A 20044-nucleotide genomic window follows, 5' to 3' on the forward strand; every position below is an offset into this window, starting at 1 on the left:
CCTGCTCTGGCCTGCCTCTTTGCCCTGGGCCTTTCTTCCTTCCCACACTAAGCCTCTCCTAGCCTTGTAGTCCTCCGGAGTTTTATCCTCCCTTGTCTCATTCACTTTCTCAGAAACCTTGTCCTTCCTGGCTCCCCCCATGGCCTTGAGGTTATCTTTGCTCTCTCCTATATACAGAGATAAAAGCAAGAGTTTTCCCCTTTAGGTTTCCCAAACGCAGCTTTCTCTTTATCTTAACCAGTATACTGTGTATCCATCTCACACCTTCTGCTTATTTCTGTGTCCCTGTACCTCCTTTTGCATTTTCAATTTGTTCCATCTCAGTTGGGTCACGTCGTTCTTTTGTATTGCCTGCCCTTCTCAACACATGCTTGGATCCTTGACTGCTCTCGTTGTGGAGAATGCCTGGTTTCAAATTGAGGGGAGACAATCTAAAGGGGGCTGATGGTGTATTCAGAGGCAATGTGTATGAGTTCTGGAGACAGACCAGAATTCTAATCTCAACTCTGCCTGCTTTTTAACCAGTTGACTTTGGATTTGTCTCTTGTCAAGTCACCAGGTCTTATTTTTCTCATCTTTAAAACAGAGATAAGAAAACCATCTAAATGTACAATAGAAAATTGGTCAAATCAATTTTGGTTATATTCATACACTGGATGTAGTAATTAACAACCATTACTACAAATTACTATTTTGCTGCAAACCTAAAACTACTCTAAAAAATAAAGTCTATTAAAAAAGCAAATGAGACATGAAAACACTCCAGATATAATGTTACATTTTTTTACAGGAGTTAAAATATGATACCAACTTTGTAGAGAAATTCTATATACATGTATACTTAGAAAAAGACTGGAAAGAAATACTGGGGATAATGATACCGCATAGCAATGCTACTAAGATTAAGTGAGGTGTGCACTTGCCTGACATATAGCAGGTGTTTAATAGATACTTGTTATTATTATAAGAGAAATAGAGCTGACTTATGAAAGGTTTGGGACTTCACACCCTGGAAGCTTCATGTCCTTAAAATAAATATCTACTTTTTCTCTTTTAGTAAGCCAAGAGTGCCCATAGTTGATAGGTTTGAGTATGTATCAGCCACAGATGAAAAGCTCTAACATAAATGGGCTGATGGGGGACGACAGGGAAGGTGTTGAGTAAGAGTGTGGCCTGCAATTCAACACTCATTTTCAGCCTTGTTACATTTATGGCATAGTACTCAATTCTGTTACTTGTTATTCACCATTTATAAAGCACTCCTAAAGCTCTGTAAACACTATAAGACAGGTAAAAACTCAGTCCCTGTCTTCATGAGAGTTCTTTCATTTTAATTATATATATACTTTTCTGATTACAAAAATATAAATGTTCACTGTAAAATTTTTGGAAAGCATAGAAGGTCTGAAGAAGAAAGCAATGATCACTTTTATCCTATCCATCATACCTGGAGATAACCACTACTCTTTTTGATGTATATCCTTCCAGTCCTTTGTTTTCTTTTTGCATACTTTTTTTTTTTTACAAAATTGGAATTATCTTGTACAATATGTTCTACAACATAATTGTAATGGCTGTATATTATTCCATCATTTGCATGTGCCATGCTTTACTTAACTAACTACTGCTGGGTGTCAAACTTTTATTATTTTTTTATGACAGGCAAGGCTACATGTAACTTGATCAAACAGTTGGAGATACTATTTGGCAGCCATTTGATTAGAGTGAAGTTCACTCTTTAGAACCAACTCTGGGAACATATGGATTATTATTTAATGTCTTATACCATTCTAAAGTACCATGGAATGAAGAAAAGGAAATATGCATTTAGAGAGACTTTGGGGAAATGCTAGACTGTGAGCTCCTCAACAATAGGGACCAGTTCTTACTCATCTCTACCTCCAGCATCTAGCATAGTCCCTGATATGTTTGTTGGATGAATTGGTGGACGAATGAATAAGGGAGCGAGAGGGGAATAAAAGCCTCAATGAACTCAAATTGTAGTAATATTTCTATAATATAAGGAGAGAGGTAAGAGTGAAGCAAGAGGGGAGCAAAGGCAGGCAGGCAAAGATAAGGAATCTTCATCTTTATCTTTAAAAAGAAGAATACTACTCAGCCATAAAAAAGAATGAAATAATGCCATTTGCAGCAACATGGGTGGACCTAGAGATGATAATACTAAGTGAAGTAAGTCAGAAAGAGACAAATACCACATTATATCACTTATATGTGGAATCTAAAATATGATGCAAACGAACCTATCTATGAAACAGAAACAGACTCACAGACATAAAGAACAGACTTGTGGTTGCCAAGGGGGAGGGGGTTGGGGGAGGGAAGGAGTGGGAGTTTGGGGTTAGTGGATGCAAACTATTACATATAGAATAGATAAACAAGAAGGCCCTACTTACTGTATAGCACAGGGAACTGTATTCAATATCTTGTGATAAACCATCATGGAAAATAATATAGGGACTTCCCTGGTGGCACAGTGGTTAAGAATCCACCTGCTAGTGCTGGGGACATGGGTTCCATCCCTGGTCTGGGAAGATCCCACATGCCTCGGAGCAACTAAGCCCGCAAGCCACAACTACTGAAGCCCACGTGCTCTAGGGCCTGCGTGCCACAACAACTGAGCCCGTGTGCTGCAATTACTGAAGCCCGCGTGCCTAGAGCCCATGCTCCACAACAAGAAAAGCCACCACAATGAGAAGCCCGCGCACCGCAACGAAGAGTAGCCCCCGCTCACTGCAACTAGAGAAAGCCCGCGCACAGCAACCAAGACCCAACGCAGCCAAAAATAAATAAAAATAATTTTAAAAAGAATATAAAAAAGAGTGTGTATATATGTATAACTGCATCACTTTGCTGCACAGCAGAAATCAACACAACATTGTAAATCAACTATACTTCAATAAAAAAATTAAGCAGAGTCAATAACACTGCTTCAGTGAAAATTATCAAACGAATATTCTATTGAGAGCAAAATTCTTTTTGTATTGCTAAGAAATTTTTAAAACACAATATTATTTGAAAATTTTAAAAAAACGAAGAAGAATGAGTGAAATGTAGTAAAAGCGTGCCTATTCCTCCTTATCAGCAAGTCCAATGGTGGCAGTCTGATTTAGTGTGATTCTGACTACACGCCACTCTTTAACATTCACTCTCTCCTGTCCAAACATCTCTCCCAACTTGGGAGGCAACATATCCTAATTTACTCCACAGGAGGGCAACTGACTTTATGAGACACACACCCTAGGGTCTATATGGGTTCCAGGATCTCTACAGGACTTTCTGCTATGGTGCTGTCCCTTGGGAAATCAACTTAGGTTATTATTACTTCTTTAGGTCCCACTTATACTTTCTTTTTTTTTATAAGAGCTTTATTGAGATAGAATTCATATACTATACAATTTGCCCATTTAAAGTATACAACTTAATGGATTTTAGTATATTCACGGATATGTGCAACCATTAATGACCACAGTCGATTTTACATTTTCATCATTTTAAAAAGAAACCTTGTACCCTTTAGCTATCTTCCCCCATCTCTCCATCTCCCAAAGCCTTATGCAAGCACTGTTCTACTTCTTTTCTCCATAGATTCCCCTATTCTGAACATTTCATATAAATAGAATCATATAATATGTGGTCTTTTGTGACTGGCTTTTTCCACTTAGCATGTTTTCGAGATTCATCCATGTTGTAGCATGTATCAGAACTTCATTACTTTTTTATGACTGAATAATATCCCATTGTATGGATATACCGTATTTGCTTAACCATTCATCAGTTGATGTACCTTTTGGCTATTATGAATAACGCTGCTATAAACATTCACTTTTACCAGCTTTTATGTGAACACGTTTTCAGTTCTCTTGGGTAGGTACCTGGGAGTTGGGACTTCCCTGGTGGTGCAGTGGTTAAGAATCTGCCTGCCAATGCAGGGGACACGGGTTCGAGCCCTGGTCCGGGAAGATCCCACATGCCACGGAGCAACTAAGCCCTTGCGCCACAATTACTGAGCCTGCACTCTAGAGCCCACAAGCCACAACTACTGAGCCTGTGTGCTGCAACTACTGAATCCTGTGTGCCTAGAGCCTGTGCTCCGCAACAAGAGAAGCCACCACAATGAGAAGCCCGCTCACTACAACGAAGAGTAGCCCCTGTTCGCCGCGACTAGAGAAAGCCCACGCGCAGCAACAGACCCAACACAGCCAAAAATAAATAAATAAATTTATTTTTTAAAAAAGTTCATTAAAATGGTATTGAATCCATAGTAGCTTGCTTGCTTTATTTATTTATTTATTTATTTATTTATTTATTTATGGCTGCGTTGGGTCTCCGTTGCTGCACGTGGGCTTTCTCCAGTTGCGGCGAGCGGGGTCTACTCTTCGTTGCGGTGCACAGGCTTCTCATTGCAGTGGCTTCTCTTGTTGCCGAGCATGGGCTCTATGCATGCAGGCTTCAGTAGTTGTGGCGTGTGGGCTTCAGTAGTTGTGGCACGCAGGCTCAGTAGTTGTGGCACGCAGGCTCAGTAGTTGTGGCTTGCGGACTCTAGAGCAAAGGCTCAGTAGTTGTGGCACACGGGCTTAGTTGCTCCGTGGCATGTGGGATCTTCCCGGACCAGGGCACAAACCCGTGTCCCCTGCATTGGCAGGCAGATTCTTAACCACTGCGCCACCAGGGAGGTCCCATAGTAGCTTTTTTGTAACTATGTATTTTTTCACTTAACAGATACTAGAAACCATCATGCTGGAGTCTATAAAATATTTGATATGAAAAGTCCTCATAGATCTTTATGCATCTATATGGAAAGATAGCTAAAGTATTTTAAGTGAGAAAGTCATGGCTCAGAAAAGTATGTATAGCTTAATCCTACATGTATAAAAAGGTATGAAGTTTTCCCTTTGACCAGGACAGTACAAACATAGAAAATAGAAATGCAATAATGTCATAATTGTAATCACTGGGATGAATAGAGGGAGAGACTTTTCTCTTTTTACTCTTGGGTATTGTTTGATTTTTTTTTCTGTAAGCAAGAAAAAATGCCTCTTTCAGAATAGAGGAATTCTTTTTCATAATAGAGGTGTTATTTATTCTCAAAAATAACAATTCCATTGGTCTAGATATGTCCAATATGGTAGCCACTAGCCATATGTGACTACTTAAATTTTAGCTAATTAAAATGAAATGGAATTAACAATTCAGTTCCTCACTTGCACTCGTCACATTTCAAGACCTCAATGGCCACATATGGCCGGTAGCTACTGTATTGAACAGAGCAGATATAGAACATTTCTGTCATTGCAGAAGGTTCTAGACAGGCTCTAGATCACTGTGTCCCCACATAAGGTGGCGCCAGTCGGAACACCCTGAAACCTTGAGTGTGAATTAGTTAATTAGTGGGAATTAACTACAAACACCTATCACTTGAGTGTTGTAGCCCTTGATTAACCACAGGGCTAGTTAGGCGTTACTGAAAAATGAAGGTGATTACCTAATTGGCATCCTTTGGAATATAGAATCAGTCTGATCTGGAGGCCTACAATGTATCCATGGCAATGATGACACCTGTTGAGTCTCTCTGTAAATCATGGGAATAGTGATGTCTGGACTGCTGGGTTCCCTGGTTACCATGGAAATGAGGGTACTGGTTACAATTCTTTGTAATCACACAGAGACTACAGTATCGATCCCCCATCCCCCATCCCTTTCTATAACCATAGCCATAGTGATGACTATTTCAGCTGGGCTTTAGGAGTAAACCTGGCAGCAGGAGAAGCAACTAGAAAATCAGATTAAGTAAGGAGTGTCAGAGTGCAAGCCCTAATGAGGAAGTGTGAAAAAAGAAACATGGCGGGGCATTTTTTCAGTAGGAAAACTCTAGATCTACTACACTGAATACAATGACATTGTTACTCTGGCTGCTTGTACAGGCGCAGTGCAGGAATTCTCAGAGCACGCCTACGCGCACATTTTCTCCCCTTCTGTTTCACTCTCTTTCCACTTTCCTCTCTCTCCCTTTTTTCTCCTCTCCTTTCCCCCTCCCATCACTTGGTCTTTCGGTCTTTCAGTCAGTCCGTTGATGTCTCTCCTTCCAACCCTTTATCCCCCTCCCCCCTTCCTTTTCCGCCTCTAGCGGACGCAACTTGGGCATGCGCACTCGGTACAAAGCCTCGCTCTTTGTCCCCATCTGTCGTTCACACGAACTCAAGTCTTTCGCATTCGGTAGCCAATAAGATCGAAGAAATCGTGGAAAACCGATTCCGCCTCTGGAGATAAACGTTGATTGGCAAGTCAGATAACCAATAGAGAACGCCACTTTGTAGCCCTTGGGAGCCACCGAGCTCCGTCGTCTGGTTTCCGGCGGTCGCGCGCTCTTTTCTCGGGACGGTAGAGGCCGTGTAGCGTCGCCTTTACTCTGAGGAGAGAACAGTCGGTAGAGGGTGAGTTTGGGGACGACTTAGTTCTTGTTCGAGAGGGGAGTAGGATTTTTCGCGACAATCGGTGAAGGTAGAGGCGAGAGCGAGGCTGGGTTTGGAGGGAGTTGGGCCGTTCGTTCCGAGGCCTCTTGAGGCCTTGTCCGCGCCGCCACACGGCCTCCTCAGCCCACCCGCGGGGGCCCATCGCTCTCCCCTCGCCTCGCCTTCGGCTTTAACCTGGTTCCCGTTTCCCTTCCCGCCTCTTTTCTTTGTGCGACACATCTTGGAATCTGAGCCCTGTCAGTAAGTTACCCGGTCCTTGAGCCGCCCTGGGCCTGAGGGTGTGGGGTCTATTATCCGAGAGCCCTGAAGTCGCGGGCTGCAGGAGGAGGCGCTTTGTCGGGTGCTCCTCCTCTCGACCTCTTGAGGCCGTTAATTCCGGAGGAGAAAGCGCCCCCCCTCCCAGCGATGTTTTTTTGGCGAAACTCTTAGCTGGGAAGTTCATCTGCTAGTCCAGACCTCGCCGCTTTCCTAGGCAGGTTCCTGGAGGCTTTTTTTTTTTTTTGGTCTTGTTGCCTAGCTACTCGACCCATCTATGACATCACTTTTTAAAATGAAAATGAATGTTATGGATTTTGTATCGGGTATTTTACATTTGGAAAAATTATTGTCGTAAGTTGATGCTTTTCTTTGTGTTCTTAACAGAGAAGTCGAGGTTAGAGAGGACTGGGAGGCACTTTGCTATCTTCAGTGGAAGTTGAGGTAGGTGTAGGGGGTAGAGTTGCCAGATGAAATACAGGACACCCCGTTAGATTTGAATTTCACGTAGGCAACAGATTATTTTTTAGTATACGTTGCATGGGACTTATACTAAAAATCATTCATTTTTTAACAAATGAAATTCAAATTTAACTGTAGTGTGTTTTTATTTGATACATCTGGCAACTCTAATGGGAGGGTACTGGTTGCATTTACATTGCTTCTTTGTCGGACTTCCTTATTACTAAAGGTCCTAAGAGACTCTTAGGAAAGGACCTTACCATGCCAGTGCCTCCTACAGCTTTCAGGCTGGTCCACATCCAGGCAGCCATCTCCGTCTGGTAGATTTTTACTAGGTTTACCCCCCCAGTTTCCACTTAAAAAGTTGATCCTTTTCCTGAAAATTAAGGGGACATTTATTTAGATTTCAGATATATGTGATGTAGTGTTTGGTCCTGTACCTGAACAACATTTGTGCAGTTGTGTTGCAAATAGCACCAGTTTTTCTAACATAAATATGTGTTTTCTCTCAAGAAAGTCCATCAGGGTTAGACTTAAGGGCAGATAAGTAGACAGAAATCCTTACTGCTGATCTTTATGCTTTGTTCTTTTCTCAGAGGGCCAGTGGTTAGGGGGCAGTGAATTTATTATCAAGATACCTGCACATACTTCCGAATTATATTGGTGGTCATCATCAGAAGTACACTATAGGGATAATACTTTACTGAGTACTTGCTACTTTGTGGGCACTGTTTTAGGTGATTGATACAATATTTAGTGTTCACCGTTGAATGCCTGCTTGGGAAATAAAAAACTGAAGGGAAAGATTATAAAGATTGGCATTATGGAGACATTTATTCAACACAAAGGTAGGCAGTTTGGTTGTAAAAATAATTTTTGCTAGAATGCAGAAGAGCAGGGGAAGAATGTAATTGATGACATTTGTCTAACTGGAGCACCCACCATATGTAGAAATAGGGGTAGTGGTTGCCAGCAGGAACAAGTGACTGCTGTGTTAGTGACCTCATTTAGTCAAAATAACCAGCCCTGTGAGATAGGTGTTACAGGTGAGAAAACTGAGGCTCAGAGGTTAAGTGACATTTTAGTAAGTTTTTTGGATTCTGAACTCTAAAATCAAGGTGAGCTTGATTACACAGTTTGTAGCATAGGGATTAGTATGAGCTTTAGAGTTCAACAGACCTGAGTTCTACTCCATGCTCCATCACATTTTTGTGTGACCTTGGATGTGCATCAGTTTTCTTATTCAGAAGAATGATAGTTATGCACATTAAATGAGATAATACGGACTTAGCACAGTGCCTGACATATAGTGGTCAATAAATATCTGGTATTATCATCTTAACTACCAGGCTACACTTTCTAGAACCAAAAATAACCGCCCTTGAAGTAATTCTAAATGGTTTAGGACATCCCAGTGCTCAAGGAGATCATTTCTACTAAGTTGTAAAATGGCCTTTTTTGAAATGGAGTGATGAGGTGTGGTTAGGATGTAAATATAGAGTTTTTAATATTTCAGTTTTGAGTGGATGTCTATAAGGATTTCTGTTAACATATACATTGTGGGTTCCTGAATGGGATGCAGGGTATTGAGGCTGGGGCCACGGACTCTTAAATTAAAGGCTAGAGGAAAAAAAAAGAGGCTCCTTGGATTCTAGCCAGAGGTAAGAAGAACTAGTTGGAGAGATGGCTGTGGATAATTCAAGTTTCTGCTGTAGGCCACTTTGGGGTCAGGGGAAGGGAGGTGTTTGATTCATGGGACTCAAATAGGAAAAGATCTGATTCTAATGCCCACTTACCTATCCTCACCTGTAGCTGGGGTAGACTTTAAATTTTGTGTGTTTTAATTTCCTACTTTTATATCTTGTTTTTAAAAACATTTTTTAAGGTATCCCATTTGCTGTGAAACTGGTACACTTATTCATGGTGTTTAAAGTCGTTAAACTATGTGGCAAGAGTCACAAAGGCATTTAATTATTCTATTTTTAAGAATTTATCCTAAGGAAATAAACAGAAAGCTATAAGCAAGAAGGTATTTATTTCAGCATTGTAATAGGAAAAAGCTGAAAACAGCCTAAATGTCTCATAGGGAGTAGTTTAGTAAATTAGTGTACATCCAATTGGACTTTATGTAGCCATTAAAAAGTATAAGTTGACACTATAGAAATGGGGAAAGGGTGAATATACAACAATGCATTTATGATTGCAGTTTTGAAATGACAATGTATGTTTTGAAGGTAAATAAGCAAAAATGGACATTGTGGGAGGAATATTTAGTCATGGAGGTGCCCCAAGATTTAGCTGTGAGCATTGTTTATAATGGTGAAAAGTTAGAAACAGCCCAAGTGTCCCAACACAATAGGGGCTTGGTTGACAGCTGAATACTTTGTCCGCTGACAGTAAATGTAGAAGATTTAGTGACATGGAATATACCATTTAGAATATATACAAATGTATAAATCAGTGACTGAAAGGGTATACCAAAATGTCAACAGTGACTTTTTTAGTGGTGGGTCTTTGGGGTTTTCTTTATTTTTGTTTCTACATTTTCTATGTTAAAGATGTATTTTGTACCTTATTAGTGAGAAACAAAAGATTGATGAAATGATATAAATGAGAGAATTCAAGTCTTGGCTTGAATGTCAGGTTTCTAGTGAGACTAACCTCACAGGTCTATTTAAAATTGCAATCTTCCCCCTTCCACTCCCTGTCCATTTTTCCCCCCTCTGCCCCCTTTTCTTTATTTTCCCCTACACTTAACCTCTTTTTAAGTACTGTGTAATTTAATTCTTATGTATATTGTTTTCTCTCACTGGAAGGTTATCACTGCTGAAGGCAAGAATCTGCTTTGTTCATTGAGGCATCCCAAGCACCTAGAATAGTGCCTAGCAAATAGTAAGCATTCAGTGAATATTTGTTGAATGAATTAGTTTAAAAAATTAGTAAAAAAATTATCAACCTACAAGCAGGACAGATTTCATTTTTGCCCACCTTCTGTTTCTTATCTACATTCATGCATTTAAAAAAACACTTCCCCTCTTAAAGCATCAAACATTTTTCATGTTTACATGGTCTTTATAATTTTTAATGCCGTGTAACATTCCATTGTATAGATGTACCACAATTTATTAAAAACACTGCCCCTAATTTTGGGTACCTAAGTCATTTTTATCATTTTTGTTACCAGAAAGCCCATTACAGTGAGTATTTTGTGGATGTAGTTTTTAATTTTAAAATGATATTCTTAGGATAAATTACTGGAAGTAGAATTCCTGAGTTAAAAGAATAGGGACATCTTGATAGCTCTTGTTACCTATTGTCTTATGAAACAACTTTTGGATACAGAACTTAATTGCATTGATGTTTTCAGTTTTGGTGGGATATGATATAAAATGTATTAGAAAGTTTTTATACACGTAGAAGTATTCTTATATACCCATAATCCAGAATCAACAGTTATTAAGCCTTTGTCACATTTTTTTCGTCTGAGGAATATAATTTATTTTAAAGGAATCATGATGTTAATAATAGAGTATTCAGGGAAGGGGTCCTTTTCTGCATCTTTCCTTCAGTTAAATCTGACTGGAGGGTCCTGTGTTGAGGGGAAAAGATTCAGGATTGATTTTGCCCATTAATTTACTGGAGAACTGCCTTTGGATGAGGAAGATGGTCCTCACTTTGTTAACCTGATCCATTAGGAAATTTCCATTTTAAAACCATCAACTTTTGTATTCAGTCTGGATTATACCAGGAGTTTTCATTTAATCTTATGCTGATTTTTTTTTTTTTTTTTTTTTTGGCCACACCGTGTGGCTTATGGGATCTCAGTTCTCCAGCCAGGGATTTAACTCAGGCCACAGTAGTGAAAGCCCAGAATCCTAACCACTAGGCCACCAGGGAACTCCTTTATGTTGATTTTTAAATGACAGAATTTAAGATTTTATGATTGTATATTTTTGTATATGCTGCTTTTATTGCTTTGGTAGTCATTTATCTTTCCATTGTGATTAATAGCAGTATTTACCAAGTGTTTCCTATATGCCAGTACAGAACTAGTGTTTTCACATACTCGTTAATCTTTATAGCTACTTTGAGAGGTAGGTATTTTTATTATTCCCTTTATAACAGCTTAAGAAACTGGTGCAGAAGTAATTTACTAAGTAGTACATGGCTAGTAAGTAAGTATTAGGACCATGCTTCAAATCTAAGTATATCTAACTCCACAGCCCATACTTTTCCTGCTGTTCATTCCACAGTATCTACTGTAGGCTAGGACTGCAAGGTACCAGAGAAGAACAAGACTTATTATTAGTCCTTTTCATAACTAGAATCTGTTTCAGTCATTGTGTTTTAAAGTGTGCTTTAATATTATGATAAGGCCAATTTTTAGGGAGTAGATTCTTTTGGGAAAGTAGTTTCCTATTAATGCATATAGTTATTGAACTGGAAGTTTCCTCAAGTCATTCTAGTGCAAGCTGTTCTTATCTAGTACTTGTCTAGTTTCTATGTACAACATAACTGCTAGTGCTGGTGGTTTTTAGATTTTTGAATTGTACTCCTTTGCCATACTTGTTAAAAATAATACCAAAGGTGATTAATGACATACAAGTCATCAGGAAGGTGGCTGATTGTGTTCTTAGCACTGAATGTATTTGACCTTCTACCGTTTCTTTTTAGGGTGCAAAAATGCAGAGCAATAAAACTTTTAACTTGGAGAAACAAAACCACACTCCAAGGAAACATCATCAGCATCACCATCAGCAGCACCACCAGCAGCAACAGCAGCAGCCACCACCTCCACCAATACCTGCAAATGGGCAGCAAGCCAGCAGCCAAAGTGAGTACATGCTAGGTAATGGGGTAGAAATAGGTCCCTTCTTGGGAATAGTTTCTTGATTTTTAGATTAGACTCTTGGGATTATAAAGTAATGGGCCTTTGTAGCACACCTTTGTTGTTCTTTTCCCTATTTATCTCTTAATACTTAGGATAGAAAAAGGCTGATTCTCTGAAATAAGGAGCAGGCATGTGGGATAGCAGTTGAGTACAGGTTGCTTTGCTGCATTGGCACATTCTATTGCTAAACAGATGGCTGCATATTTTACCTCAGAGCTTGGTTCTTAGAGGTAATCATCAGATGACTAGTACATAGAGAAAATATAGAAAAGGTCTTTAAGACTTAATGGAGAAGAAGTCTGGTATTAAGTATTATACTTTTATCTTGGGGCCTGTGCCACCCCATTTAAAAAAAATATTTATTTATTTATTTGGTTGCACCGGGTCTTAGTTGCGGCAGGCAAGCTTCCCAGTTGTGGCATGCGAACTCCCAGCCTCGGCATGCACGTGGGATCTAGTTCCCTGACCAGGGATCGAACCCGAGCCTGCTGCATTGGGAGTCCGGAGTCCTATACACTGCGCCACCAGGGAAGTCCCTGTGCCACCCCATTTTTAATCAGAGTAAAAGGTCTTTAAAGGTATGTTCCCATCCATTCAGCAAATTTTGAGCACCTGTTGTGTGCCTCTAAGACTACAACCAACCTCAACCCTCTTTATTTCCAGAGATTCCTACAAAGAATACTCTTCCCTAACTCATTCTTTTCATTCCATTACCCCAAGCCTGAAAGAATGGGAACTGTTAAGGTTATGAAGATCAGTGAGGGATTGGGAAATGGAGCAATTATGTTTTAAATGTAAAAATCTGATCCCTTCTGACCTAGGGCTCCTTGACTTGCTGAGTTTTCTCTTTCTGTCTCTGAGTTAGTCCAGGGTGGCTCCTGGCCCATAGTAGAGTTGTTGAGAAGTCTCCCCAGATCTCTGCCTACTGCTTTCACATTCTAAGGTGCAATTTACTGATAAGTGGTTAGTGGATAGATTCCATTGGGAAATGGTGTTTGACTTCGCTACAGCAATTATATTGCCCATCTAGCAGCAGTTGTAACTCTTTGAGAATGTGACTGTGTGTCTTCTCTCAGATGAAGGCTTGACTATTGACCTGAAGAATTTTAGGAAACCAGGAGAGAAGACCTTCACCCAGCGTAGCCGGCTCTTTGTGGGCAATCTTCCTCCTGACATCACTGAGGAGGAAATGAGGAAACTATTTGAGAAATATGGGAAGGCAGGAGAAGTCTTCATTCATAAGGACAAGGGCTTTGGCTTTATCCGCTTGGTGAGCAACTGTGGGCTTTTAGAGCATGTGCTCTAAAAGGTGGGGAAGCTGGGGAATGATGGATATGGAAAGTTAGGCAGTAGAAATAATTCTCAGATGATATTAAAAGCTTATAGTTACAGTTGGTAGAACAGGACAAAAATGCATATTTTATTTTAATTTTTCCTCATAGGTTTTTTTTTTTTGTTTCAAGGACAACATAGGTTTATTTGCCTAGGACTCTGGGGCTAAAGTATGCCCTTCGGAACTTTTTTTGTTTTAATTTGTAAATTTCAAACATATAGAAGTGGAGAGAATAGTATAATAAACCTGCACGTACTCGTTACCCAGCTTCAGTAACTATCAACTCATAGTTAATTTTGTTTTATCTCTACCCTTCTCCTATTTACTGCCCCCCACAAATGTTTTAATAAATTAGATTTTTTTCCAAAAAAATGAAAAAAGCTTTTTATTTTAGTAATGATCAAGGTTTATATAATTTATCTCCAAAGCCCTTACACATATGTTACCTCACTTAAGATTTGTCAAAACCTTGAGGGAGCAGTTTTATTTGTATTTATTTTTTTTAAAAATTTAAGTGTAGATCTTTTTTAAAAATCTGATTTGATTTAGGAAATGTGTTTAAGTGCATGGGGGAAACGTTTCTGGGCATAATCTATCTCCATAAATGAGGAACATAATGTGCTAGCAAGATCACTGGATGTTACGGTCAGAACTAGTCTTCATTCCAGATCTACCACTAACTATATAGGCAAGTCATTTTTTCTAGGGCTCAGCTTCCTCTTCAGTAATGTGGAGGGTCTCATCAAGGTCTGTGGTTCTAAAGAGGCCTCTTGTAGGGCATAGTGATTCTGGTTAAACTTGTATGTAGCTAGCAAAAATTAAAATAATTCTGGCTGCTGTATTGTAAGGGTAGGCTTTATGATGGTCATTCTTGTCCAGATGATCTGTTAACACTTCAGAGAATAGCCTATGATACCAGTGACCATGTAAGTGGTATTAACTCTAGAATTTCCAGTTGATATATTGCAAGGCCATCAGAGCAATTAGGCTAACCAAAGAGTTATCTGAAACACCTGGCTCCATTCTTCCAGTTCTATCCACGTTTCTTTGTATGCTTGTTGCCAAGGGTTTTTTGGGTTTTTTTGGAGACATTGAGCTATTCTACTTGAGGCTCTTGATGGCTGTGTAGGTGGTCTTTGTCCAACTGAGTTATTCTGACTTTCCTCTGCTTCCTAGGAAACACGAACCCTAGCAGAGATTGCCAAAGTGGAACTGGACAACATGCCGCTCCGTGGAAAGCAGCTGCGTGTGCGCTTTGCCTGCCATAGTGCATCCCTTACAGTCCGAAACCTTCCTCAGTATGTGTCCAATGAACTGCTGGAGGAAGCCTTTTCTGTGTTCGGCCAGGTGGAGAGGGCTGTAGTCATTGTGGATGATCGAGGAAGGCCCTCAGGAAAAGGCATTGTTGAATTCTCAGGGAAGCCAGCTGCTCGGAAAGCTCTGGACAGATGCAGTGAAGGCTCCTTCCTGCTAACCACGTGAGTGAGGGGTCATTTTCAGAAACATACCTTAAATGCTACTTCCTTCTGTGGTCTGGGGAGTTAGCCTCTAAGAACCATGTTCCTATGTTCATTTAAAGACTTTTGATATAATTTAGCTCTAGTAGAGTTTTCAGTGTACTCTTAAATTAATGGAAATGGTATGAGGATTAAAAAATAAACGTTTGCAGTCTTTCAGTAGGTTGTCATTTAATCAGTGTTAAATCTCCCCTTATGGTGAAGTTTTAGAACTCTAAAAAGTTGTTTTGTGCATGCAGCATCTCTCTTAATATTTACCCCAAGTCGTTACCTTGAGTTCTGTAGATACCATATATAAAGGCTGCACTTGGAACGTCCCTGGTGGCCCAGTGGTTAAGAATCTGCCTGGCAATGCAGGGGACATGGGTTTGATCCCTGGTCCGGGAAGATCCCACGTGCCGCGGAGCAACTAAGCGCATGCACCACAATACTGAGCCCACACACCACAACTGAAGCCCGCGTGCCTAGAGCCGGTGCTCTGCAACAAGAGAAGCCACCGTGATGAGAATCCCCCGCACCGCCACGAAGAGTAGTCCCTGCTCACCGCAACTAGAGAAAGCCTATGTGCAGCAACAAAGACCCAATGCAGCCAAAAAAATAAATGAAATTAAAAAAAAAAAAAATAAAGGCTGCACTTAAGTCCTCTACCTACTTAAAGACTGTATTCAGAGATCTGAAACCTGACTATCCTGTCAACCCCAGATTCCACATAATGCCATTAAAAGGGCGTGGTTACTTAGGACTGGGTATAAAAGCCCCTTCAGAAGTATGTTTAACTGTCCAGTCCTGACCCCTAACTAGTTCACTGTGCTGGTATAATTTGATTAACACTGAGCGTCTCTCTCCCAGATTTCCTCGACCTGTGACTGTGGAGCCCATGGACCAGTTAGATGATGAAGAGGGACTCCCAGAGAAGCTGGTTATAAAGAACCAGCAATTTCACAAGTATGTGGTCCTGACAGATTCCCTGTTAGATGTTTGCCTGTTCTTAAGGAAGCTTGTAAAGAGATGTGTAAAAGAGGCACATCTTCGCTGTATGTGTTCACTGGCAGCCATTGTCTTGGCCCTCGGGAGGAATGTAGTGTTCGTTGGGAAAATCTTGGGCAAAAGTTTTAGTAACCCAGGAACCTTGTGTATAGGGAGCGAGAGCAGCCACCCAGATTTGCACAGCCTGGCTCCTTTGAGTATGAGTATGCCATGCGCTGGAAGGCACTTATTGAGATGGAGAAGCAGCAGCAGGACCAAGTGGACCGAAACATTAAGGAAGCTCGTGAGAAGCTGGAGATGGAGATGGAGGCTGCTCGCCATGAGCACCAGGTCATGCTAATGAGGCAGGGTGAGTATGGGCCTGTAAGTCTTAAAACTAGAAGAAGGACAAAGTAACTATTTTCAGGAGTTTCTTTGTATCAATCAGTAGAGAAAGGCCTAAACTTCAACTTTTATTCTCTGAAATATTTTGTTGATCTTGGTAGGCAGATGAGCTTGGAGATGTGGCAGAGGATACTGGATTCTGTGGAGAAGGAAATAATAGGTTTGACTTCATTTTTGGAATCTGGATACCTCGGATGGCCACTTGGGGATTAAATATCCCCTTTGCTTTCTGGATCTATCTTTATGGAAAATTACTGGGCCTATATGAGGAGCATGAAGAATACTCTCAATCAGTCTGTTGTTTTCATAGATTTGATGAGGCGTCAAGAAGAACTTAGGAGGATGGAAGAGCTGCACAACCAAGAAGTGCAAAAACGAAAGCAGCTGGAGCTCAGGTAACTCTTTTCTCCAACCCTTTTTCTCTGACAACTTTAAAATGTAATGTCTCTCTCCTGTTTCCTACCACCATGCTACCTCATGCATTTGTAAATATGTTGGCAAATATTTCCTGGCTGCTTCTCAAGTTCTCCCTTTAGATGGGAGATGTTTCAGGTACCCATGGTTCTAGGAATTCCTGGGACTGCGCTAAAGAGGAAAGCAGCTGAGTGCTGGTCTTATGAGACTGGCTTCTTTGGGAAAGAACTTTTTTCCCTGAAGGACACATCTGGGTTGTTTTAGGGCTGGGCACATTTAACAGTGAGTTTCCTGGAGAGCTATGATAGTTTTCAGTAGGCTCTTGATCTCCTTGGCTGAGTCCCCTATTAAGATAATCTGTTCGAGTTTTGGAATGCCTCTGCTTAAATATCTTGGTGACATCTCTGTAGGCAGGAAGAGGAGCGCAGGCGCCGTGAGGAAGAGATGCGGCGGCAACAAGAAGAAATGATGCGACGACAGCAGGAAGGATTCAAGGGAACATTCCCTGATGCGGTATTATCTCCCATGTGCCCATGATATGAAAAACTCATCATGAATTGTCCACTAGGACTATTAAAACACACTAGGCTATGACCAATTTTTCCATTCTATGACACTCCTTATAGAAAGAAGCATTCATAGGAAGGAAAGGTAAGGTTTGAAGAGGAGCTCTTCTTGCCTCACAGGCAATTTAGGATGAAAAGCTGGGGGGCCAGTGTATGCTGTTTAAACTCAGTGACTGGAGGATCAGATAGACCCAGTCCTGTAGCAGCCTTGACTGGTCTTCTGACGTCCTTGGCAGTTGTACAGGTTGGAGCCCTAGAAGAAATCAGCTATGTCTCTCCTTTTCTTTCATCTTTCCTTCTGTTCCTAATAGGAAACTCTGACTTGTGTCCTAGTAGCTCTAATCTTGAATTCATTGTACAACTGTAATGAGTTCAAGGAGCTGTTGTTGATGTTCTTCCTCAGCTTGGTTTCAGGGCACTTAGGATGTGTTATCACTGTCTACTTCCCTTAGTATGTGGGCCTCAATGGATTGTGGTAGAATGAATGCAGTGCTGTCGTGGACTGTCTTGAGTGTTTTCTGTTTTTCAGAGAGAGCAGGAGATACGGATGGGCCAGATGGCTATGGGAGGTAAGGACTTAAGGGGTTAAGGGCTCTGATTTCCTTTTTTGTCTCTTCTCTGGTAAACTAGGTAGCTTCTCCTACCTAGTCCAAATTTAAGAGGCTTGACATTTCTGGGAGCATCATTTTGGTGGGAGGGTAACATGTCTTAGCCCAGAGATCTTGAATTATTTCCTTTGGCATAGAAAAAGACTGACAATCTCTGTCTCCTATACTGATCACACTGCTCTGCTTTAGGTGCTATGGGCATAAACAACAGAGGCGCTATGCCCCCTGCTCCTGTGCCAGCTGGTACCCCAGCTCCTCCAGGACCTGCCACTATGATGCCAGATGGAACCTTGGGATTGGTAATAAACTGCAGGGCCTTATAGTAACTCTAAATGGTAGTAGGATGAGGAAGGACTTTGCCTTCGTGGTCCCTGGGCCTGCCACAATTTTGCTACAGATAACAGTTTTTAGGATCACTGTTATCCATAAAATATTACCTCAAGATCTTTGTTTGGAGTCTTGTGCAAACCCAGTCTCAAACTATATTTTACCCAGGAGTTAAGCAAATAACTGTCTGACTGGGTAGTCTTGATTGACTGTTTAGTTGCTACGCTGGGTGAACAGGTTCCTCTTTGGAGGGAAGGCAACAAAGGGTAGGCATTATCACATAAAATAGATGTGAGTCCAAAAGCTTTATGGCTCATACAATCCTGAGGTGGTTTTAGTCCTACTGTCAAAATGTTTAAATTAGTTAGGCTTAAGGTTGCTGAAGAGTGATGGCCTGCCCTCGTCCATATACCTGGTTCAGGAAAAAGGACTTGGCTAGCACTTATCCAGCCTAGGAATTTAGTATGTAATATTGCTTAGCATGTAGAAATACGGATAAAAAGTTAAAGGTAGGATGGTTGGGTAGGACTGTATTTCAGGCTACTTTCCTTTTAGGGATAGCCACTAGAGTTCTAAACAGGCTTAGTCAACCCTACCATCAGGAGCCTTGAATAGTTGGGTGGAAGTGGCCTCCGGGGGAGGGACTACAGATGGGTGGGAAGCTAGGGCATAGGTTCTGTTATAACATTGCTCTCTTTCTCTTTAAGACCCCACCAACAACTGAACGCTTTGGCCAAGCTGCTACAATGGAAGGAATTGGGGCAATTGGTGGAACCCCTCCTGCATTCAACCGTGCAGCTCCTGGAGCTGAATTTGCTCCAAACAAACGTCGCCGATACTAATAAAATTGCAGTGTCTAGTTTCCCAAAACCCTTAAAAGGACCCTTTTTGGACTAGCCGAATTCTACCCTGGAAAAGTGTTAGGGATTCCTCCCAATAGTTAGGTCTTCCCTGCCTGTAGTACTCTAGGGAGTATGCTGGAGGCAGAGGGTAAGGGAGGGGCGATATTTAACAAATCAGTTCTGTGTGGTATATCCTTTAACTAACCAGTTCTGTGTGGTGCATTCCTAAAGTCTCATGTGATTGTTGAGAGCCTGAGGGGCGGGGAGCCATGACAAAATGGATCCAGTTAGGGCCATTAATCTTAATCATTCCACTCTTTGTCCACCCTGTTCTATTTGCTTTCTTGTCCTTACACCCCCCCATCCCAGAGACACTGCCACATATACCACAAAAACTAAACATCCCCCAATGACCTTGGCCCCATTGCTCCATTCACTCCCAGGTGGGAATTCAGGCAGATGTCCACAGAGGTCACAGACAACATACATGCGGTTCTGTTATATCCCATATATTACCCCTTCGTGTCCTAAGGAAGACATTTTCTCTTAGAGATTTTCATTTAGTGTATCTTTAAAAAAACTCTTGTGTTAAACTTGCCTCCATCTTTTTCTTGGGTAAGGACAACCCAGAAATGGCCCTTTTGTGTCTATGATATTGCTGTTCACAGCTTTTCTTGATAGGCCTAGTACAATCTTGAGAATAGGGTTGCTGTATGCTGAAGGTCAGACAGTAGCTCTTAGCTTTGCCTATCTTAGGTAGTTATGCTGTGCATTTTTTATTGGTGTACCATGATTGATTTGTCCCTGATACCTTTGGAGTTTTTCTGAGAAATGAAGTAATGCAACATCAACTTATTAAAATACATTTTAAGCCTTTTAATTTTCTGTGCTGTTTTTGAAGGGGCAGGGAGGGAGGGGAGTTCTGTCTCAGATGAGCACAAGGCTATAAGAATAATCCTTTATGAAC

The 20044-nt window shown here is 41.0% G+C and overlaps 1 protein-coding gene across 2 annotated transcripts; it reads left to right on the top strand.

The window, feature by feature from the left end:
• The first annotated feature begins 6341 nt into the window (after nt 1–6341).
• Nucleotides 6342–19957, top strand: NONO (non-POU domain containing octamer binding). 2 transcript variants are annotated; one of them, XM_061178493.1, is made up of 12 exons: nt 6342–6452; nt 7134–7190; nt 11883–12042; nt 13176–13369; nt 14609–14910; nt 15799–15894; nt 16089–16285; nt 16631–16715; nt 17145–17247; nt 17830–17869; nt 18098–18207; nt 18943–19957. In XM_061178493.1, the coding sequence occupies exons 3-12, from the start codon at nt 11892–11894 to the stop codon at nt 19075–19077; spliced, it is 1413 nt and encodes a 470-aa protein (XP_061034476.1). In that variant the 5' UTR covers nt 6342–6452; nt 7134–7190; nt 11883–11891; the 3' UTR covers nt 19078–19957. The 2 variants fall into 2 exon arrangements, with proteins under 2 accessions (XP_061034476.1, XP_061034474.1); XM_061178491.1 differs by lacking the exon at nt 7134–7190.
• Nucleotides 19958–20044: the final 87 nt, after the last annotated feature.

Source organism: Eubalaena glacialis, chromosome X (genome assembly GCF_028564815.1).
Source record: "Eubalaena glacialis isolate mEubGla1 chromosome X, mEubGla1.1.hap2.+ XY, whole genome shotgun sequence".
Classification (NCBI taxonomy): Eukaryota; Metazoa; Chordata; class Mammalia; order Artiodactyla; family Balaenidae; genus Eubalaena; species Eubalaena glacialis.